This window comes from Dermacentor andersoni, chromosome 11 (genome assembly GCF_023375885.2).
Source record: "Dermacentor andersoni chromosome 11, qqDerAnde1_hic_scaffold, whole genome shotgun sequence".
NCBI classification, from domain to species: Eukaryota; Metazoa; Arthropoda; class Arachnida; order Ixodida; family Ixodidae; genus Dermacentor; species Dermacentor andersoni.
The window spans coordinates 99,139,074-99,159,619 of NC_092824.1; the positions used below are offsets into that span (position 1 = coordinate 99,139,074).

Below are 20,546 nucleotides of genomic sequence, written 5' to 3' on the forward strand. Positions count from 1 at the left end.
GTGCGGGCCTATATGTGCTGCATTAAAGCTTCTCTCTCTCCCTTTCTCTTTCTCTCTCTTTCTATTTATCTCTCTATCTATTCTTCCCTTTCTCAGCTAGGATCAGACGGTCAGCGCCGCATTTTCCGAAAGCTTAAGACATCTCCCTTTTTGACAGCACTTCTGTCTTTCGCATCCTTTCTCTGCTAAGCAGACGACTCAAACTTTCTGAATTTTCAATTAAGTTGAAGTACTAACTCAAAGCCGACTACCCACTCGAATCCAGAGAAACACTGCGAAGCATTACTTGGCTGCCCACATTCTACTGTGCATTCAAATATGAATCACGCCAATTTGTTCGAACGCATGTCATTAACTCGGTTCGGTGCTGGCATCGACGCAATCTTCAGCAGAAGTGCGACGCGGAAAAACCACGAAAAAAAAAATATGTATGGCAAACCTATAGCGGCACAAGTTCTCGCGCTTCCACGACTTCGTAGAGCCCCCTCAACGCTGTATGCAGTATGCGGCCCATTCTGAAATCACTCTCGGCCAGAGCTGGCACACTGGTCAAACGGAAGGCGCATTTTAATTGTTCGCGCCCACTGTGCGACGCTGGCAAAAGGGGTGAGAGTGAGAGATAGAGGAAAAGAGGAAGAAAGAAAGGAAGCGGGATTGCGATTCTCGCCGTGAAAACTTCACCGTCCGGGCGGAAGTCCCAACCCCTGTGACGCCGAGCTGCCGCTACGCAGACAAACACGCACAGAGAGAACAAACTTGCATTGTGACACGTCGGTGGGGGGGGGTCTTCACCCGAGCTGCGTAATGACACGTTCCGTGCCCCGCACTGGGCGCGAAACAGGGGGGGATCGACGAAGAAGGGAAGGAGGGGGGGGAGGCAGAGTCAATCTCCAAAACTCATTTGCATGCGCGCGCATTTGCAATGCAACGGGCGTCGACGCTACAGTGAGAGTCCTTCAACCATCGGAAGCGTTTTATGCGAGAGTGCGCGACGCGAGATATTTACTGCGACTCTCGAGGCTACGGTCCCGGCCCCCCTCTCCCTCTATCACTTCCATCTGCATCTCTTTCACGGCTTTATTGACGGCACCGGCGACTTCTTTCTTTCTTTCCTTCATTCGTTTTTTTTGTCTTTTGGCGGCATTTCACAAAAGAATACTCTTTTGCATGGAGAGGCACGTTTTCGATTCGCCCCGTATACTCTATATACTGACTCGCCTGACGCTCTCCCGACCGCTCTTTGCATTGAATTTGCTTCTGACCTTTTGCCCCCTCTTCTGTACACTGAAAAACACAAGAAAAGAGTTCTCTACGTCTATGCGATCGACATTTGCCTGACAAACAGTTGCCATAGCGTACGAGAGAATGGCATGGGCCATATTTCTTATCTGCGACATGGCGCCGAAAGCTTCTAAGGATTTGCAGCAAGGGAACCAGCTCAAAGCTCTCATCCCGACGGGCCTGTGGAAATCCATTACTTTGTTTTCGTTCTTTGCCGTCGGGAACACGGGGAGGTGATATGAATAATAAAGATAAACGATAAGTCAATTTTCATTGATAACGTACTCTTGGAAAACTCAATTTTCGTTAATATCACGTTACTACAGGTTGGTAATTCATGTAAAAAGTGAAGAGGAGAGCTTTCCTTTTTTTTTAACATTTCATGTCCAGAACTTCAGTACCCGAACCCCAGCTTGACGTCACAGATTTCAAGGTAGTAGTCCTTATTTGTTTTTTGTTTTTTCCTATTTGACTGACGCATTGTGGCTCTAGATGCTTTTGAAGTTTGCTAAGTTCAGTGTTTGACTTCTCTGGAACATACGGTGCAGTCTATATTTACCGCTTAAAAAGATGAACTAGTCTTCTGCACACGCCTTCGAAATTTGTGACGTCAGGATGTATGAGCTGGCGGAAGAACTTAGAGGAGGCGTATAACCAGCCGCCTTTTGTTTCTTCCCTCTTTTGTGACTTCACCGAGCCACGTCTCCCGGTAAAAGGCAATTTTTTTGGTATTGTTGACGGGTAATTTACAAATACAGACTTCTTTTCTTTGGGATTCCTTTCATCGCTTTGCCACCCTACAGTGAGCAAGAGAGGGCAGACAATTGGGCGGGAAGAAAATGGAGAGGAGGGCGAGGGGGGGTGGAAATCCAGTAAGTGAATGCGCGCGCACAGACACGACCGTGGACTGCGCACGACGCAGTGGTATACTATGGAGCTGTCTTTCAGAATCGTCGCGTTGCTATAAGCTTACTACGAGGATTACGCGCTCCAGACCAGGGTTGCAACGCCGTTTCTACTGCGTAGATTAGTAGTAAGGCTTTCTGAAAAGTGTGCTTAGAAGGGACCGCAAGCCACGAGTGGACAGTTGGCATCGCTGATGCATCTGGTGCCGTTTCCGTGCAGTTTGGGAGAAATGATTCACAGTGTACACGATCAACGGAAGCGCAGTTGACAAGCACGAAGCGAAGCGACAAACTTGTCCTTTGCGTTGTCGCTAATCGTGAACATTAACCAACTTGCCCAACTCGCCGTTCCTACACGATTCAATGTGCTTAGTCACGACCATTCTCTTGCGCGAAGTTATGAAGCTTTCATATTCTTCCTGGGGAGGGGGGGGAGGAGGGGAGGAGGATGCCTTCGAGTGGTAATACTGATCTGCTGTGCGTCATACATAGCAATACAAATACATGTCGAGATGAAAGAAATAATGTAAGACCGCCTAAATGTCAAAGTCCAGACAGTTACTCGGATTGCGCTTCATCGAGTACCAGAAGGAGGTAGGGAACTTAGTGCACGTCCCCTTCAGTCATAAGCTACGATAGACTGCATGAAAGTTACATAATTATATTCTAAGGCGCTGCATATTATGTTGAAAGAAGGCCAAAGTACTAGGAAGATGCATTCTGCATTTTCCAGTGAGCTCTCATATATAAAGGCTCACTCATACGCTCGCTAAAAGATGACGCCCTGAATTCCAGTACACTACAGCGATATATAAATTCTCTGTAATTATATACAGCGATATTTAAATGCTCTGTAACTATAGTTACAGGGCATTTAAATATCGCTGTATATAGTGTGTTGTCGTTCAGGACGCCATCTTTTGGACGTCATGAATGATGTGGTCATTCGTCGTTTCCTTCTGAGGAAGCTTGTAGCTCAATGAGCTTTCCGGTTGTAGTGGTACTCTCTATTACTCCCAGTAGTATTATCTCTCAAGATATTGGTCCCAGGATGCTAAGGCAAGGTCGGAGACGGGGCTAGTTGGGAATCCATTGAACGCAACAGATCACGTGTGCGAGGGTATTAAGTGAATATCTTAATACCCTTCAGACTTTTTCATCTGTTTGCGTGGTTGGTCGGTCAATGGTTGGTCGGTCGACAAGGCAGTAGTAGCCATTGGCTATGAGACCATATAGATTATGCCTATCTTGTATAATGAAATGTATGTGTGGGTAACAGCGAAAGAAAGAAAGAAGACATTCGTTCTTTCGCTCTCTCTCATTGGCTCGTTCGGGCTGTGCGCTGAGCAATGGCAATGAGCTGTCCTCGATAAATATTTTAGTTGGAAGTCAGCGCTTGTGTCAGTGTCTTATTTGGGTCATCCGTCCGCTGGTGCGCTGTTGCTTACCAACCGAGAATGCTGACGAACTTTTACTAAGACTCTTCAAGTTATCTAGCCACTTCGAAGCTTCGGTAACGAAATTAGCATTACAGCTAGAGCTTCGATAGGGCGTTTCGTGCTTCACGAAGGCGGTGCAAGACGACGCATAACTTCCTATATCCCAGCGTAGTGACTTTTGTACTGCACTGGCATTGTCATAGCATGGACCTGTATCTCCTCAGTGCCAAGAACAACTCACATTTGAATGAAATACAAAGCAGCATGGATGACGCAAGAACAAGGCAGATGTTCACGCTGATAGGCGACATTCATTTATGTCGCCAGCGGCTGGGAATGTTTGTATCCTACAAGCGTTCGTAACTGCATCCGATTCCTCCTTGCTACCGATGCCGCTTAGTGAAGTGTTCTGGGCGGTATACACGTATTAAGGCGTACGAATACCGCAATACACACACGGAAACAATAGAGCTGGTTTCGCCATCTAGGGACAGTTTTCAACAGAAGCGCGCACGATGTAAGCAATCATAGTGCGGACGACTGTTGTTATGATGCTATCAACTTTGTTCAATTTGCGTGCTCGCCTTAACCTACCTGCTACGGCACTATGTGCTCGGAGGTACGTTTAGCTTTCTTTTATCCTTGGTTAAGAAGTCATTCGAGATTAAAAGCGGTTGTCTTACGTCGTTTTTGAACATCGTGTAACAAGATCTCGCCACCAGCACCACACATATGTCGTCCTCTTCCATGCAACATTCCGGCTAAAATCACGTTTACGCTATGTTGAAACGCAGTAATAGCTCCTCAACATGTCACTATAACATAAATGTACGCGCTAAAGAAGTAACTCTAGCGAAGGCGAGTTAAAAATATTCCATCAACCCGATAAGATGCCGTCCCATAAAAATCAGCGCGAACGTTCCTTTCAGGAATACATTTATACACTCGTCGCATGTCACTTGACCTTTGTTGTAGTCCTCAGGTCACAGTCATACAAAAGTGGGTCGTTCAACTCACTATGAATCTTGAAAGAATTAATCCAGATAAAAACAACCACATAAACATACAGACTAAGCGCCCTTGACGTGTCTGCGCTGTCTATAGGACATATTGACCAGTAAGTGCTCCGTTTATAATATTTTTTTTTTTTTTGCCTTCACGCCACAAACATGCGACTTCAAACTGGGCCGCCACCCTTCGAGCACCCACCCTTATGAATAAAATTTTAAAAATAAAATAAAACAGCGGTAGAAAAGGAGTTGAAAACTAAACACGAGGGAATATGGGGCTCGTGTCGGGGCAGAACCATAGAAAACCAGTCGCGACCGACACACATTCCAACGTACGTCGCTCGAGGCCCGTCGAAACCGCCGCGGTGTCCATCCAAGAGGCGACAGGATGTAAGCTTGGCCAGCTATCCAGGTTCGCAGGCGCTATCAAAAGGATCATCGCGTCCCGCCGACGGCTTTGGCGTGCGTCGGCCCATTGTCCAGCCGCCCAGAAATGTAGGTCGCGCGGCGGCTGGACGCGTTTGCCTTTCCAACAGGTGCACGCTAGGCGGGCACACGAGATGGCGCTGTCTGAGCCTAACCACCGCACGCTATGGGCAGAAAAAATAATCGATTTATCTAAAGCGTCTCCTGCTTGAGAGCTTCTTTACTACTACTACTACTACTACTACTACTACTACTACTACTACTACTACTACTACTACTACTACTACTACTACTACTATTTCTTCTTCTACTACTACTACTCCTTCTTCTTCTCCTCCTTTTTCTTCTACTACTACTACTACTACTACTACTACTACTACTACTACTACTACTACTACTACTACTACTACTATTACCCTCTAGGTAAAATGTTTGCACCTTTTGGGGCCTACCTTGTCTCCGGACATTGTCATCGATCTTGCTTGAGCATTGTCTTGTAAACTCTGCGTTCCCTACTTTCCGGTCAAGAACGATATACGCTGATAACGAGCATGCCGTCTATGACATGGAATTACAAGGTCCGCACCTTTAAACAAAAGGCACACGAGATAGTGACGATTATTGTTTGATGACACGGTATACTTCTTCCAGTCAACTACACAGTCAACTACAATATACATAGACGCGCTAGCTAATAACGCTTGTTTATTTCCTTGACGTTACTGCAAAGACGACACCTCTGCAGCATCGGTGTCCCTCGGGAACTCTTTATTGAAGCGCGGAGGCGCAGAAGGCAGATGCAGAGTGGTTTTGTGCGTGGAGCTTGTACTGAAGTTATAGGATGCCACCGACTACGGTATGCCATTACTACAAATTGCGCTAGCTCTGTTGTCATTGCAGTTACTGTACCACGAGCTCTATACCACAAGAGCATTCGGGCTATGGTTTTGAAGTGTAGTCCTGATAACAAATGACAACGTTACAGGAACGGGACGAAGGAAGTACCTCAGGTTTTGTTTTAATTACTGTTAGAGTTACCATTACTTCTGCTCCTGCTAATACTACTACTATACTGTCACTTAGTACCTGTAATAATTTCAACAACACTAGAGTAACCATGTCTTAAAGGGACGTTAAAGGGAAAGACTAAATATGTTTAAACTGATAATCTAGTCTTTTAAAGAACTTTAGTTTTTGGTTAATTTCGGGTAAGAGGTTTAATAACCCTCCGCGGTAGCCCAGTGGTTATGTTGCGATTGTCTCGTTTGGCGCAGCGTACGATTTTGCGCGCTGTGCACGAGAACACGTGACTAGCGTTATAAGTCAGTGCTACCTGAACACTGAGACAGACGCAGGCTGTTCACAGCGCATGATGGCGCGCTGGAACACGGTAGAAAGTGAGATAGTTTCGGTGTCTGCGCGCGCGACTGCACTACGGTGGGGACAAGCAGACGAAACGGAAGTACATCTCTCTTGCTGCGGTACGAAGTAACACAAAGACACGCAGACATTCGGTTTGTAGGTGTTATTATTTCTCTAAACTTTAATTCGTCTATTGAAGCAACAGATCAAACAAATAACTGCTGTCGCCTCGAATAATTCTCCAAGTCAGGTGCCACTACGAGTGACGTCACAACACCGCCATGTGCGTGGGCGCACTTGTGCGATATACGTCGACTGTCGAGCTGGGTGGCCGGAATTCACCGGTCCGAAGCGTCTCTTCTGCGCCGCTGGTGGTTCGGAGTTGCCTTCACGAAAGCGTATTCAGGACTCATTGGAATGGCCGACAGTCCTGCATGTGATATCTGGGGCTGTGAGGAGGACATCGACCAAATAGACCTATTGTGCCACTGTCTTCAGTTTGAAGCATAAAGACAATCCCCGAGGGGACAGAGTACATTACGATTCCGCGAAAGGTCAGGGGGCATATTTATGCCCCACCTCTACCCCGCAACATGGACCCCGAGTTCCATCAGGGCCGTCGGCAGGCCCGCAGTGAAGCCATTTGGCGACGCTACGGCTCGCAAGATGGAGTGCTCTACACAGACGCAGCCAGACACCCTCGGGGCGACCTCATGACCGCGGTGGTAGCGGATCACAACGGAGGACTGATAGAATATACAACAATCACGGCTGGCCGAGTGGTGGAAGCGGAGGAAACCGCGATTGCCATGGCCATGCATGCGGAAGCGAATACCGTCATCAGCGACAGCAAGCAGGCCATCGGCAATTTCGCCCGTGGTAGAATTTGCAAACAGGCGTACCATGTCCTCACACGACGCCCCCTAAGCGGCTTGAAAACCCTCGTGTGGACCCCCGCTCACGCGGCTGTGCCCGGCAACGCGTCGGCTCACAGTTTGGCTCGAGATCTCGCGCGCCGAGCCTTGTCCGCGGATGCGGACGGCGTGAATGAGGAGGAGAGACACGAGGAACCCTGCGAGAATTATTATGAAATAGCTCATCGGTATCGCTTGAGGCGTCGCGCGCTTCCACCGCCGGCCAAGCAACTCGACAAAACGCAAGCGGTCGCGTTTCGGCGACTTCAGACAAATACATACCCACACCCAAAATACATTAACAAAATCACAGGGGGCAGGGAAAGCGACAAATGTAGGCTCTGTTCAGAAACAGGAACACTAACACACATAATGTGGGAATGCACCTCGCTCCCGTTCTCTCATCCCCCCGTCAGCAGCGAGACTGACTGGACAGCCTGGCTCAGTTCCGGGGACGTCGACCGACAACTTGAACTGGTGGACTGGGCGGAAAAGGCCAAGCAGGCCCAGGGCCTTACTTGAGCCCTAACCCTCAGCCACGTCCCTCTTTACCCTTCCCCCTTTTAATAAAGTTTATCACCACCACCACCACCTAAAGACAATCTATGACCGATGCATTCAGGAAACTAGTTGATCGTCTTCCGGGTGAACAGACAATACTAGACCACCTCCACCACCGATCATCGGCTCCGAAGGCACTAAAGGCACTTTTATGCTTTTGGAGAACGTCTGGCTTGTGCGGGCGCCTGTGGCTGTAGCGCTGTTCTTGCACCCCGTCTCTCTACCCCCATCGCTTTCTTTCTCTGCCTTCTTTCTATCCCTCTTTTCCCTTCTCTCAGCGCAGGGTAGCCAGGTGGACTCTTGACTGGTTAACATCCCTGCCTTCCTTTTATCTTTCTCCCTCACACTCACACCTACTGTCTCTCCTGCTGGGAACGCGGCACCCGCGAGGAGGAGGGTAAACGACATTTGGTTTGAAATTTAAGCTCTTTCCGCGGCGCAGATGTAATACTTAGCAAACGCGATCGTTAGCCTGTATTGTATGCTCTGTGTTTGTCAGGTCAAAATGGCCATACTTTTTGAAGGGCCCTTTAAGGCGAAAGCCTTTAGTGGCTCATACCCCCGATTATTATTATTATTATTATTATTATTATTATTATTATTATTATTATTATTATTATTATTATTATTATTAGTTATGCACACATACGGGCACACAAAGAAAACAGGGAGGGAGCAAGCTGACAACTGCCATCGAGAGGGGCGCAACGCTTGCCTACTCTTTCGGGAGGAGGGAATGAAAAGAGGAGAAGAAGATAAGAAATAGTAAAGTAAATAGGAAAACAGAGGCTACAAGCACTCATCAAAGTGAACCGAACAGTGCACACAGAACAGTATACGTTTTAATCTCCTGCTGAGAGGATGCAAGGTAAAGCAGAAGAGAAGCGTCGTTGGGATGAGTCTGACCCCGCTATACGAGCTCGCGAAGCCTCGAAACTAATAAGCGTCGAAAACGAGCCGAAGAAGCTGAACTGCGAAACGGGCAAGGTGACGATGCGAGACGGCACATTTCCAAGTGTGCAGCAGGCCTTCGTCTTCACGTGTTGCAGGAGTGTAACACGCTGCCGATTTGTTGAAATGTAGGAAACTCACTGCAATGTCCATAGTTGCGTTATTGATATGTTGGAGCGAAGTTTCAGCTGTGGATAGTTTAACTATCCACAGCTATTTACAATGTTAGTTAGGAAGACCAAATACTAATTAATTAGTACAGTCACTAAGTTAAAACTAAAAATACATTTCTTAGTTTTTTCTACGTCGGTACTATCCATGGCCAGTAATAAATGCCCCCCCATTTGTTCCAATTTACCTTGATGTGGTACTGTGTTTGGGCGTTGTAGGGTGAAGAAAACCCAGCTGGTAAAAATAAATCCGCAGCCACCCGCTTCTGCGTGCCTCATAATGATATCGTTCTTGTGGCGCGTAAAACCCGAGGATTTCCTTTAGTTTTTTCAGAGGTTGATTTCTAGAATGGAAAGTGAAGGCCGCAGCATTTTTTCCAATTTCGCGCCGAAAAAGCCTAGCGTCGGTGCGTCAGTGTGTCGCGACATTTGAATGTATACTCTTGTATTTGGGCTGTTGTGGGACAGTAAATATTCGTGAGACTTTCTAAGTTCAGACTTGGGCTCCTTTAGAATATAATGTAGTCATAAAATCGATGAACAAATAACCCACGCTTGTCAAGCCTTCTTTTACAACACCGACGTGTTTCTTCTTCTTCTTTTTCTTTTTTTTTCTTTTCTGAGAGTACTGTAATAATGTAGCATAACTTATTTTTATATTCGGTCTCTCTCTTTCTCTCTCTCTCTCTCTCTGCATTGATTTGGCTAGAAAAGGTTAGAAAAGCGAGGGAATGAAGCCACGCAAGGCTACCTCACCCCATTTCTGTGCCTTTTTTTTGTTTTGCACCCATGCAACGGCACGTTAGTGTGACGTCACGGAGCTCAAAGTAATTTGGCTGGCTTGGATCAATTTTGTAACGTGTTTCCAAAACTTGTCATCAGTCCAGTTCCTTCACAAAGAAATGCAATTCTCATTTTTCGATAATCTATGATCCAGTCAGGCGCACACGCTGTAGCGCAATCCATCATGAATTTCTTACTCGGTTTTGAGCGCTGTGAGGGTGATGTCTCTTCGTTTCAGAGGTAGTGCCATGTTAGCGAGCTTTCTACAGTGAAATCATATAGCAGCAACAACCGCACTTGCATACCCCATGGAAGGGTTTGCTGTTGAGCGCTTTTTGAATATTGCGCCTACCGCGCTTGCGCTGCTATCTGCCGTCAAGGCGACAAAGCAGGCGCCTAGCTGCAGTGGTAGTGGGAAAAAAAAAAAAGCAACGGCTGTGGAAGTAGCTAAGGTTTGTACGCTGGTGAGGCCATCTATTGACAATGTAAGCAAGCTTAACGTTAAATTGTGGCCTCGGGGATCGCGGCAATCGCTGATACAATCTCAGAGGCCATACTTGAATAACATCCTCCGAGATCTACAGAACGCGCATCCGGCAGTCCCGCCCCATCTCAACCGTCGTGGTCTGTAGCATTAACCAGGGCGTTGTGTTCTTTCGTATAACATCTTCTCATAGTTGCATCCAAATAGCTTAATTTTAACACCCGACACTTTCATAGCCAGCATATTTCCCGGCCGAGGAAATTGTGCAAGCAGATTTAATGCAAATAAATGTTGAGAAATCAAGATGCGGAATTTCAGCGGAGTGTAATGTGTTCGGCGAAATTCACAACGTAAGGAAACGAAGAATTTCATTTATCATCTTCTCTCTCTCTCAGCAAAGTAGAATTCGTATTGTCGCACGAACTACTCTCACAGCTGACAGTGTTTGGTGTACCTTTTCTGCGCGGCGAAATAGGAGTATCATCACTTTTGAAACATCGCGCCTTCTCCCTTCGCCCCGCCATCTATCGCAGTTGAGGTAAAACTGGCACAGTGCCGCCATCTACAGGATGTATTGAAAGCTGATACTCTTCCGTTGGCCGCGGCATCTACCGTCTAGACACCGAACTCTGATGTGCAACCGCAACTTATTTTGCCTAGCGACGTTGTCTGTGAAAATCGCAGACAAGGTTTCTTTATACCCGTAATGCAAAGTCTTAAAAGAAATATTGTGTGACGATTACATTGAGCAGAAAAGTAAAGGCAGCTTGTGATGCATATAAAACCCCGCATAAAAAGTGCTTCGAACGCCGGGGGTCGTGGCGTGCTCCTGTAATCCAGCTGCTTGGAGGCCAGTGCTAGAGGACGGGTTGAGACTGGGAGTTCTGCTCCTTGTTGATCTATGTTGATCGGGTGTCCGCGCTAAGCTGGGCGTCGATATGGTGACCCCAGGGGAACCCGGTGGTGGCCAGGTCGCCTAAGGAGGAGCGAACCGGCCCAGGGCGGAAACGCAGCAGGCAAAAGCTCCCGCGCTCTGCAGTAGTGGGATAGCACCTGTGAATGGGTGGCATGGAGTAGCCCAGTCGATACATTCGGACCTAGTACTTTTTTTTTTTTTCACGCACGTCATTGACGGGTGCGAGAGCAGTTACCAATTTTTTCACCTTTCTGATAAATCGGCCGGCATAGTTATTTTCCTACCTACTGCATTGGTGAACGACTCTTACGTTACGCGACGTCATAGATTTAGATTTATTAAGCTGAACGACATCTGTGAGGTCAGCGTACCCTCTGATCATCTCACCCTGCGTGGCAATTCGTATGACTTACGTTCAGTGTACGAATTAATGAGCACACAAAACGAGTTCACTAAATGTAGAAATAGCGCGCTTACAAAACGCAAACTGCAGCAGACTGTATAAATATAGCGAACAACGCCACCCGGTATATTGCTAACAATTAGCTCTTCAAATCCATTCGTATTGAAAGCCATCGACACACTTCGTCGCCGTCTGCAGGTCTACTTCAGATTTCCGGTAAACCGCTGACCGTGGTCAGGTGCTCCATGCCATTGACAGTAGCCACATGCGCCTGTGCGGGCTTGTGCGAGTCATTTTGGTGTCATTCATACAGTTTTTATACAATGTGTACAACTGTACGATATGCCTGTAACAGCTGAGACTGGCTTGGCCGGTGTTTTCGCGCGTTACAAACCTTCCATTCCAGTTTATGAGGCTCACAGGCAGCGACAGCTTACGTCGGCGAAGTGCGGATTCGTTGCGTTCACGCTGGCGTCACGCTATTAATAGTGTTGGCAGTGCAAGTCTGTGATTGTATTTGCAAACCGCAGGTTAAATAAGAAAGACCACCGCAAGTTTGATCGAGCAATTTCTCGTGACGTTTTGATGCAACGACACTGCTTGCGGTACCAGCGGTTTGCTCAGCTTGCTTGGAGGCCCGGTGGCACCATCGGGTGGGTGCATTAGAAGCGACTTCGCCTCTTGGTGTCGGTGCTCGCCACTGTATGGCGCCACATAACCGCGTGGGAAATAATGTTCGGTGCGGGGCTTATGAGTTTGCACGCTAGGTCGACTCCATCCGTCCTGTACTTCGTGAACCGGCCAGTTCGGTACCAGTTCTTGCTAGTGCTAGCGGAAGATTAGCTAGTGCGGAGCACGAAAGACCTCATGCGCGAACGCTGCACTACCTCTCAGACGAGTGCCCGCGAAAAGAGGAAGTGGCGCGGCGCTGTTTTGTGTTTCGCTGGCTTTCTTTCTGGTTCTGAAAAAAAAATAAAAAAAATGTTTCGGCAGCATGTTACACCACTGTAACACGTGAAGGCGACAGCCTGTTGCACACTTCGTAATGCCGCGCCTCGTATCGTCGCGTTGCTCCTGTCGCAGTTCGGCTTCTTCGGCTTCGTTTTTGATGCTTAGCTGCGACGTTACATCTTCTCAGCAGGGTATGAAACGTGTGCTATTCTGTGTCGTGCGGGTGATTTGAATAAATATACGCACTGAGGACGACGCAACGAGCTATGGAAAGAAAAATGATAGGTGTAACGTTAAGGGATAAGAAAAGAGCAGATTGGGTGAGGGAACAAACGCGCGTTAATGACATCTTAGTTGAAATCAAGAAAAAGAAATGGGCATGGGCAGGACATGTAATGAGGAGGGAAGATAACCGATGGTCATTAAGGGTTACGGACTGGATTCCGAGGGAAGGGAAGCGTAGCAGGGGGCGACAGAAAGTTAGGTGGGCAGATGAGATTACGAAGTTTGGAGGGTCAACATGGCCACAATTAGTACATGACCGGGGTAGTTGGAGAAGTATGGGAGAGGCCTTTGCCCTGCAGTGGGCGTAATCAGGCTGATGATGATGATGATGATGATGACGCACTGTTCGCTTCACTTTGCCAAGCGCTTGTAGCGTTTACTTCCCCTTCCCCTAGCGCAGGGTAGCAAACCGGAGGCTCTGGTTAACCTCCCTGCCTTTCTCTGATTTGTCTCTCTCTGTCTCTGTAGCCTCAGCCTGAGCCATTGCGTTTTTTGCTTGCTCACTGGTGTATGGGGGTATGAGCTATTGCTTACGGGGATATTAGCGATTGGGAATGTGACGTGGTTTTTCTTTCCCCTTTTTTTTAACAACTCGACTATATCCGCGTTCCTCTGCGTTGCGTGATTCTAATGAATGTACGCACTGTGCGCTTTACCTTGACTAGTGTTTGTAGCCCCTGCACTACGAGACGAATGCGCCTTTGTATTTTTCGCCAGCCATTGCTGATGATGATAGTTTTTCTACCATTGAACCGGACAACGCGCCATCGGTGGTGTGAGCTTCGCCTTAAAACTATTGTCACACGTATAGAGCAACAGAAAGCTGGATAGGGAATTTGCAAAAATTGTCTACGATTTCTCACCGACACTTTCGGTCTGGATATATTATTTAAGGAAGTGGATTAATTAACAATAACTGTTTAATCAGCTGGCTGCAGTGACTTTAATTTTAAATGCAGCAGGCTTTATCAAAATGGGTGCAGTGGTTGTTGTGAAAGATTATTTACCCACTTCCGTGTATGTAGATGGGAGCTCCCAAGATATATATTACTATCGAAAGCTGCACAATTCAATGAGCTATCATGTGTCTTCGGCTTGGCTTTGCGGTATGTGAGACTACACAGGGGAGACTACGCATGCACTTTGGACGCAAAAGCTGCACACAGCATAGCGTGAGCGATGGGGAGTCGTTCGCAGCCACTGTCTTTCGCAGCCTCACACCCAGCTCCTGGTTGTCTTAGACGACGATCCGGACTTGCTAACCTTCAAATTAAAGATGTACCGCAGTTGAAGAGAAAACATATTAAAATTTTGTTAAAAGTATACCAAAAGTTTTATTGTGTTATGTTATCGACTGTTGTTTAAAAAAATGAAAATTTACAGACCTCATTTTGCAGCTACGCCGAACGAAAATTGTATTCACGAATTCTGTTCTGGGAGTGGGTGCAATAAATCAGGCCCTAAAATATCAGTCAGCGACTCTCTCCGTATTCTTTTGCAGTCAGACTGTAGATCAGGAAGCAAATAAAACGTAATAAAATTACTGGTATCGTTACGACTATATAGTAAATCGAGTACAGTCGTACCTCTCTACAACGAACGCCTCTATGGAGGAATTACCTGCACAACGAAGGAATATTCTGTCCCTGTTCTATCGGGAGCTGTGCGGTGCGCGACCTTTACAGCGAACTGACCTCTATGACGAATAATTTCAGAGGCGCCAGAGAGACAGAAAAGGGGAGGAAAGACAGGGAGGTTAGCCAATAAAGAGAATAAACGGAGAACGAAGAAAAAAGAAAACCGAGAAAAATGCACACGGTAACGCGATGCTACGCACCACGCCCTTCGTTATAAAGGCGTTCGACTCTATTGTAAAGTAAATTCGTTTCACATATGCCAGTCACTGAAGTGCCATTGTGCCGCCTCCTGTGCACCTTCATGGTGGAGCTCCGGTAGACATTATTGTCGCCTACTCACTGTGCCGTCCTCTACGTCGCGTTGCAGTCGTCGTTGCGTGATCGTTGTAGTGATGCCGCCGTCTTAATGGTCGTTATCCCACCGTTGTCGCAGCTGTCGTTGTACTGTCGTTGTCGCATATACTGCTAAAGTTTGCACAGAATCGGCGCAAATTTCCACCAAGTTGGCGGCGCCGGGTTCAGTAATGAGGCGGGGGGCTAAGTGCCGTCAGAGCAAATTAGTTTTTTGAACCAGAGAATCAGCGAAGTTAAACAAAAATAGACTCGAGAAAGTTGGCATGGAATCATGTGCTCGTTGTAGAGCAAACGGAACACACGGGGCGACGAAAGGCACCTGTCAACGTATTTCTGCCGCCTCGTGTATTATTCTGTTTGCTCTACACTGCACACGACCCACTGAAGGTTCCAGATATTTTTTTCGACAAATACATATTGCCACCTCAATGTCCGAACCCGCTGAGGCCACTGTATCTCATTTTTTACAGTCGCTGCACCGACACCTTAAATATAAGCCTGCGCTTTCCGAGCCATGACGTCACGCCCGAAGGTAGTGAGTCCATCGGAAAAGTACGCTTCGACCAAGCGTTCTTCGCGCTAGGCGTCGTTCGCGTTGTCCATTAAAATGTATAAACTCTCAAAGCCTTGTCCGTGACGTCTTGACTAAAAGTGCATGGGACTTCTGCTATGCAGGAGATGTTGATTTGCTTGATACGTGCTTACCAGTCAACAACTTTGCTTTAGAAGGCTACTGATGCTGTAATTGCCATGATACCGCAGTGCAGAAAGCATGCACAGGCAGGGTCAAAAGCTGACGGGGCGCGGGTTACGCGATCAAGTCGAATATCAACCCAGTTTTAACTTCCGGCGATTAAAACAGTACACGACTTTATTGGTCGTGTACACTTAGTGCAAGAGCACATTTGAAATTCAGGCTGCGTGCCGAAACTACGGAAATATCCAGTTCTTCTTTTTCTCAGAGTCGCCAATCATTTGCACGTAAACTGCTGAACCTGTCCGTAAATCTGTAATATATATATATATATATATATATATATATATATATATATATATATATATATATATACATATATATATATATATATATATATATATATATATATATATATATATATCAGCCTATGAACGTTGAGCGGAGGAAGGTGAATGTGGTTTGGTGAGAGCTTAAGCTCGAAAAGTAAGACAAAAGTTTATTGCTGCATTTACAATGCACCCCGATTTATATACAGTGTGGCATGTTCTGCCTTGGAATATAAATGGACGGTGTCATCCGGTGAAGACACTGTTGTACTTGCGACATATGTAATTATGTAGTGAGCTTGACCTTGGTCCTCTGAAAGACGTGTATGAAACGACTAGATTTTCCTTAAGGAACATCAGAATAGTCATTTAAGATTTGATGAAGCACTCGCACAATGAAAGTCTCTATAAAATATAAGTACTGAAGCACGTTGAAGAAGAGTATTTTTTTCTGTGTCCCGTCTTTTTTTTTTTGCCCGTCATGCAGTTCTACTGCCGACAGGTACCTTTCAACTTCCAGGCACTTAGCACCTCGGAAATTGCCGAGCAGTCACGATAAGCATCAGAAGCTGACGGAACGTTCGACATGTGGACGGACTGGAGAGAACTTAAGAACTTCTGGCTTTTGCATAAACATTGTACCCTTTACCGAATACTGGGATACCGAAGCCGGGAGCGGCAGTAGTAACGCTGCTAGTGACATCTTGTGACGCTTTGTCAAACTATAACGCAATTGAACCTTTTTTTTCTGCTGCGTTACTGTTCACGTCGAAGGAAAAAAAAAATAAAGAGGACTGCTTGTAAACGATTAGGCCAATGCTGACGCTTTCTACATAAGTAGAAAAGGATTGGTCATGGCAGTAATAGCTCTGCGCGCCACCTGGTTAATGCCTGCGCCACAAGATAGCGCCACCAACACGGACTTTTACGCAAACGTGTCTGGTAGCACGGTAAGAGCAGCACACTGGGTAGATTTAGCAAGTCGGCCAACTTCTGGCCGTTTGCGGTTCACCGTATTACCGAAGCCGTGGGTGGCGGTAGCAAAGCTGGTAGTGACACCTTGTACCGCTTTGTCCAACTACGATGTGTTTCACAAGCTTCTATCACGTCAGTGTTCTTGTCGAAGCAAAATCATTAATAGACTGTACTTTAACAATCTTCTGGCTGCGAACGCTTTACACCAGCAGTTACGTAGGAGAGGGCAGGTCACCGCAGTACTCGCTTTGTATGCTCCCTGGTTAAACCCTGCGTTACAAGATGTCGCTGCCGGGCGCGCGCCTCCGCCGCCCGATTCAAAGGGTTGAGCCTCAATCATCCATCCATCCAGCCGCACGGTTCTGCGGTAAACCACACACGGTAAGAAAATTGCCGACGAAGTAAGACTTGCTCTCTGTTTAAGGACAAGCTAAAACGCTCTGATAAACGTTCTTGCCCTAGGGGCTGTCTTGAACGCCGCATAGCTTCCTACTAAATTCACTAGAGCGAAATCTGGCGCAAAGGACGCTGGGAGTTGCAAGGGTGGTGCTCAGTTTGCATGTGAATTACGGGTCGTGCGCAGATTTGCCTGTAAACTTACTCTGTCTGGGTTCAAACTCCTTTGTGACTTTGGAAATTGTAATTTTTTATGTTGCGTTTTAATCGCAACAATTCCGATTGATTATCCATGCGCGCAGAAACTTATTACCCCCATGCGCTTACAGAGAGAGATGCGATTGCTTGGAAATTTGGGAAGATAACATCAGAAGTAAAGCTGGAATATTATCTGAACCAACAAGCGCGAAGGTTACCTGTTGACAAATCCGCTTACCACCAGTACATTCCTATGGTAGTCGAACGATGGCAGCGCCAGATTTGCCTCTGGAAGTTTTGGGATGAAACTATGCTGAACCACAAGACGTTCCGCCATGTTGCCAGATTTCACTATCTTGCTTTCTCCGATTCAACGATGGCCTCTTCCTTTCCGATTGACTCAAAGGAGCAAACATGGAGGAATCCGACGTTGTCCCCGGAAAGCAACCTTACCCACAGTTCACAGAGTTTCATGCTTAGACCACTAGAGGCGATCTACCGCTGGTGACTGCCGCTGGCGATCTACCGCTGGCGATCTACCGCTGGCGAACTACCTCTGGAACCACCTTTATGCTGGTTCATGTACCACAGGAGTTTCATGGGAATAGCCTGAACTTCACCTTCTTAGCTCCTACGTCCATGTTGCTTCTCCTAAGCACGTTCCTGTAACTATTTGTTTCGTGTCAGCTTCGTTATAGGCTAATTATTAGTTCCGTTAACATAGGGACAGTCGCTTCTTCTCAGAACCTCAGAGGAAATGTTCAGAGCATCAAAAAAAATGGAATGATGTGCCCATGATCAATGGGATTATCCACGAGGCCTAAGATATCCGTCACATAACCTATAAAGTGTCGGTATTCAGTTATACACTGAAAATATAACGATGAATTATTATGGTTGTAGACGTTCAAAACTGAAACGCTTCAAAACAAATATCGGGAGGCTAGATCACAAAGAAACATTAAAAACAAACAAAAAGGCGAGAAATTCTCCGTGCCTTTCCTCGACAAAACTTTGCCCGAACATAGAATTCGTCAACTACCTGTGATTCCCAGACCGATTAAACGACTTGCCAGCACCAGATTTACCTCTATTAATCTTAGTAGGAACTTCCTTTATGCCTCAATCGGCATTGCGCAACTACAAGGTCACTCTAGGCATCGTTGGAGCACGCACTACAGAAGTTCGCTCCCGAGAGGCTTCATATGCGCCCAAGCGGACGACACCTCGCGGTTTAGAGCATTACGGTGGAATGACCCGTCCGTTCAAGCGCCCCCCCTTAACCTCCCCCCCCCCCCACACACACACACACATACACACGAATCACGCGTTCTTTACAGCACGCGCGAATGCATCCGCGTCGCAGTCCCTTCGCTTCGCCAGCACTTCCCACGACGTGTAACCGCCGCTGCGGAGCGTCGGTTTTGCACTCATCGATTCTCTGGCTGGTCCCGAGTACTCGGCACTCAAGAGGTCGGCCGCCTCCTCCGCGCACAGATCCCACTCTGCGGCTGGTTCCTCGCGGTCACCGACACCACCACTCCCTTCGAGGCACTCTAGGGGCGCCAGCGCGGCTACGTCGAAGCAACCTTCGGCAATGGACGATGGCACTGCGACCGCCGGCCGTTTGGCACAGGTTTCGGAGTCTTCACTCGCGCCACAGTCCGCACAGTCACGTGACGCCGTTGGGGCGCCAACTTTGCAGTAAGCCGGGGCAGGCGCGTCACTCTTCACTTGGGACGGGTCCCCGTGGTGTGGTGCCCTCGACGGCTCTTGCGTCGCCTTCACGTAGGGCGGCGCGCAGTGAACTCCCGGCAGGGCGTCGTTGACGTCCCCTAGGGACGTGTTCAGAATGGTGTAAGAGTCCAAGTGGCTTCGGCCTTCGGAAGGTGCGCCCTCAAATGCGCACGCGTCGAAGCCGACGCGAGTGTAGGGCTGTTCGGGCTGACTCTGCCCAGCCGTATCGTCTTTACGCCACGGTGCAGTGCTACACTCCGCTTTTGCGCAAGCCTTCGGTGCGCTCTCGCGAGGCTTGCTCATCGACAGCAACGACGGAAACGGGGTGTAACCAGAGGCAGTGCTTTCCGCTCTCTGTGGTGGTCCTTGACTAGAAGAGACAACGCGTAACGGAAGCGATGTCGTGCATCCCAGCTTGGCGTAAGGCTGCATGCGCCCTTCCACCTCGCCGACGTCGTCGATGCCGTTCTCGCCGACCTGGACGTAAGGGGATGCAGGGGCCTGACGTGGCGCTTCCACAGGCACAGCGCAGTCCGGGGGCTTTAAGGGCTCCGATTCGCTCTCGTCGCCGGCGCTCGGTTTGCCGAGGAAGGCTGCGAATTTGCTGTAGCCTTTTTTCTCAGCTACTGAGGGTGCGGCGCCTCCAGACTGTGCGCCGAATCCACCCAGGAACATCGAGGACAGCCTGGAGTAGTTGGGTGACAAGGAAAGCGTCGGCAGCTCCTCGGGGGCATCCTGAAACGTGGAGAACTTGGAGTAGGCATCGTTTGAGTCTGGCCGCGGATCGTCCTGGGTGGTGGAGACAAGGGAATAACCGGCTGCCGGTGGATTCGTGGAGAAACCCTTATCGGGCATAGATCTCGTCTCAGCAGCGTCGGCTTCGTTGCCATCGCATTGGTACAGCTCGCCGAATAGACGGCCAAGTTCTGGACACTGCGAGATGTCTTCGACTTTTTGGGCTTCACTTAGTGCAATCTGGGTGAAAACAGAAACAGAGAGAAAGAATTGAGAAATCCTGAAGTATTCTGTCACGTCTGTGATGCTAAGCGTCCCAGTAGCAACAACGTCACTAGTGCAATGAGTACTGGGACCCAAGCGCAAGTAATCCGCTGGATGGGGTCAAAAGCACATTTTCGTGCGAGTGTTCAGCGAACTGACTAGTTCATCGCGGTTCTTCCTTAACGACATTGGGAGTGCCCTTAGTTGGATTACACATCCTAATCCGTATAACGTAAGGGTTTCTTTTGCTCTATTGCATTGCTTCCTTATGTATGTTCCGCCGCTCGGACCACTGAGGGAGCGCGAAATGGAATGGCATTCAAATAGCATCGTTACATTCTACGGGGCGTGTACTGACGTCATCCAGACCGTCACAGTGTTGTAGA

The 20,546-nt window shown here is 47.8% G+C and overlaps 1 protein-coding gene and 1 long non-coding RNA gene across 3 annotated transcripts in view; one reads left to right on the forward strand and one right to left on the reverse strand.

Annotated features, from left to right (window-relative positions):
- Nucleotides 1-15,871, forward strand: part of LOC140214069 (uncharacterized) — a 128,088-nt gene extending 112,217 nt beyond the window's left edge. The window contains exon 4 of the long non-coding RNA XR_011890989.1: nucleotides 15,303-15,871. This is a non-coding gene — a long non-coding RNA (uncharacterized lncRNA). The remainder of the gene's footprint in view (nucleotides 1-15,302) is intronic.
- A 134-nt stretch (nucleotides 15,872-16,005) lies between these two features.
- The window catches only part of LOC126539138 (uncharacterized), a 72,753-nt gene continuing 68,212 nt past the window's right edge, over nucleotides 16,006-20,546 (reverse strand). For both annotated transcript variants that reach the window (XM_055075204.2, XM_055075203.2), the window contains exon 15: nucleotides 16,006-20,136. In XM_055075204.2, the coding sequence (XP_054931179.2) occupies nucleotides 18,748-20,136 (1,389 nt within the window). In that variant the 3' untranslated portion in view covers nucleotides 16,006-18,747. The remainder of the gene's footprint in view (nucleotides 20,137-20,546) is intronic.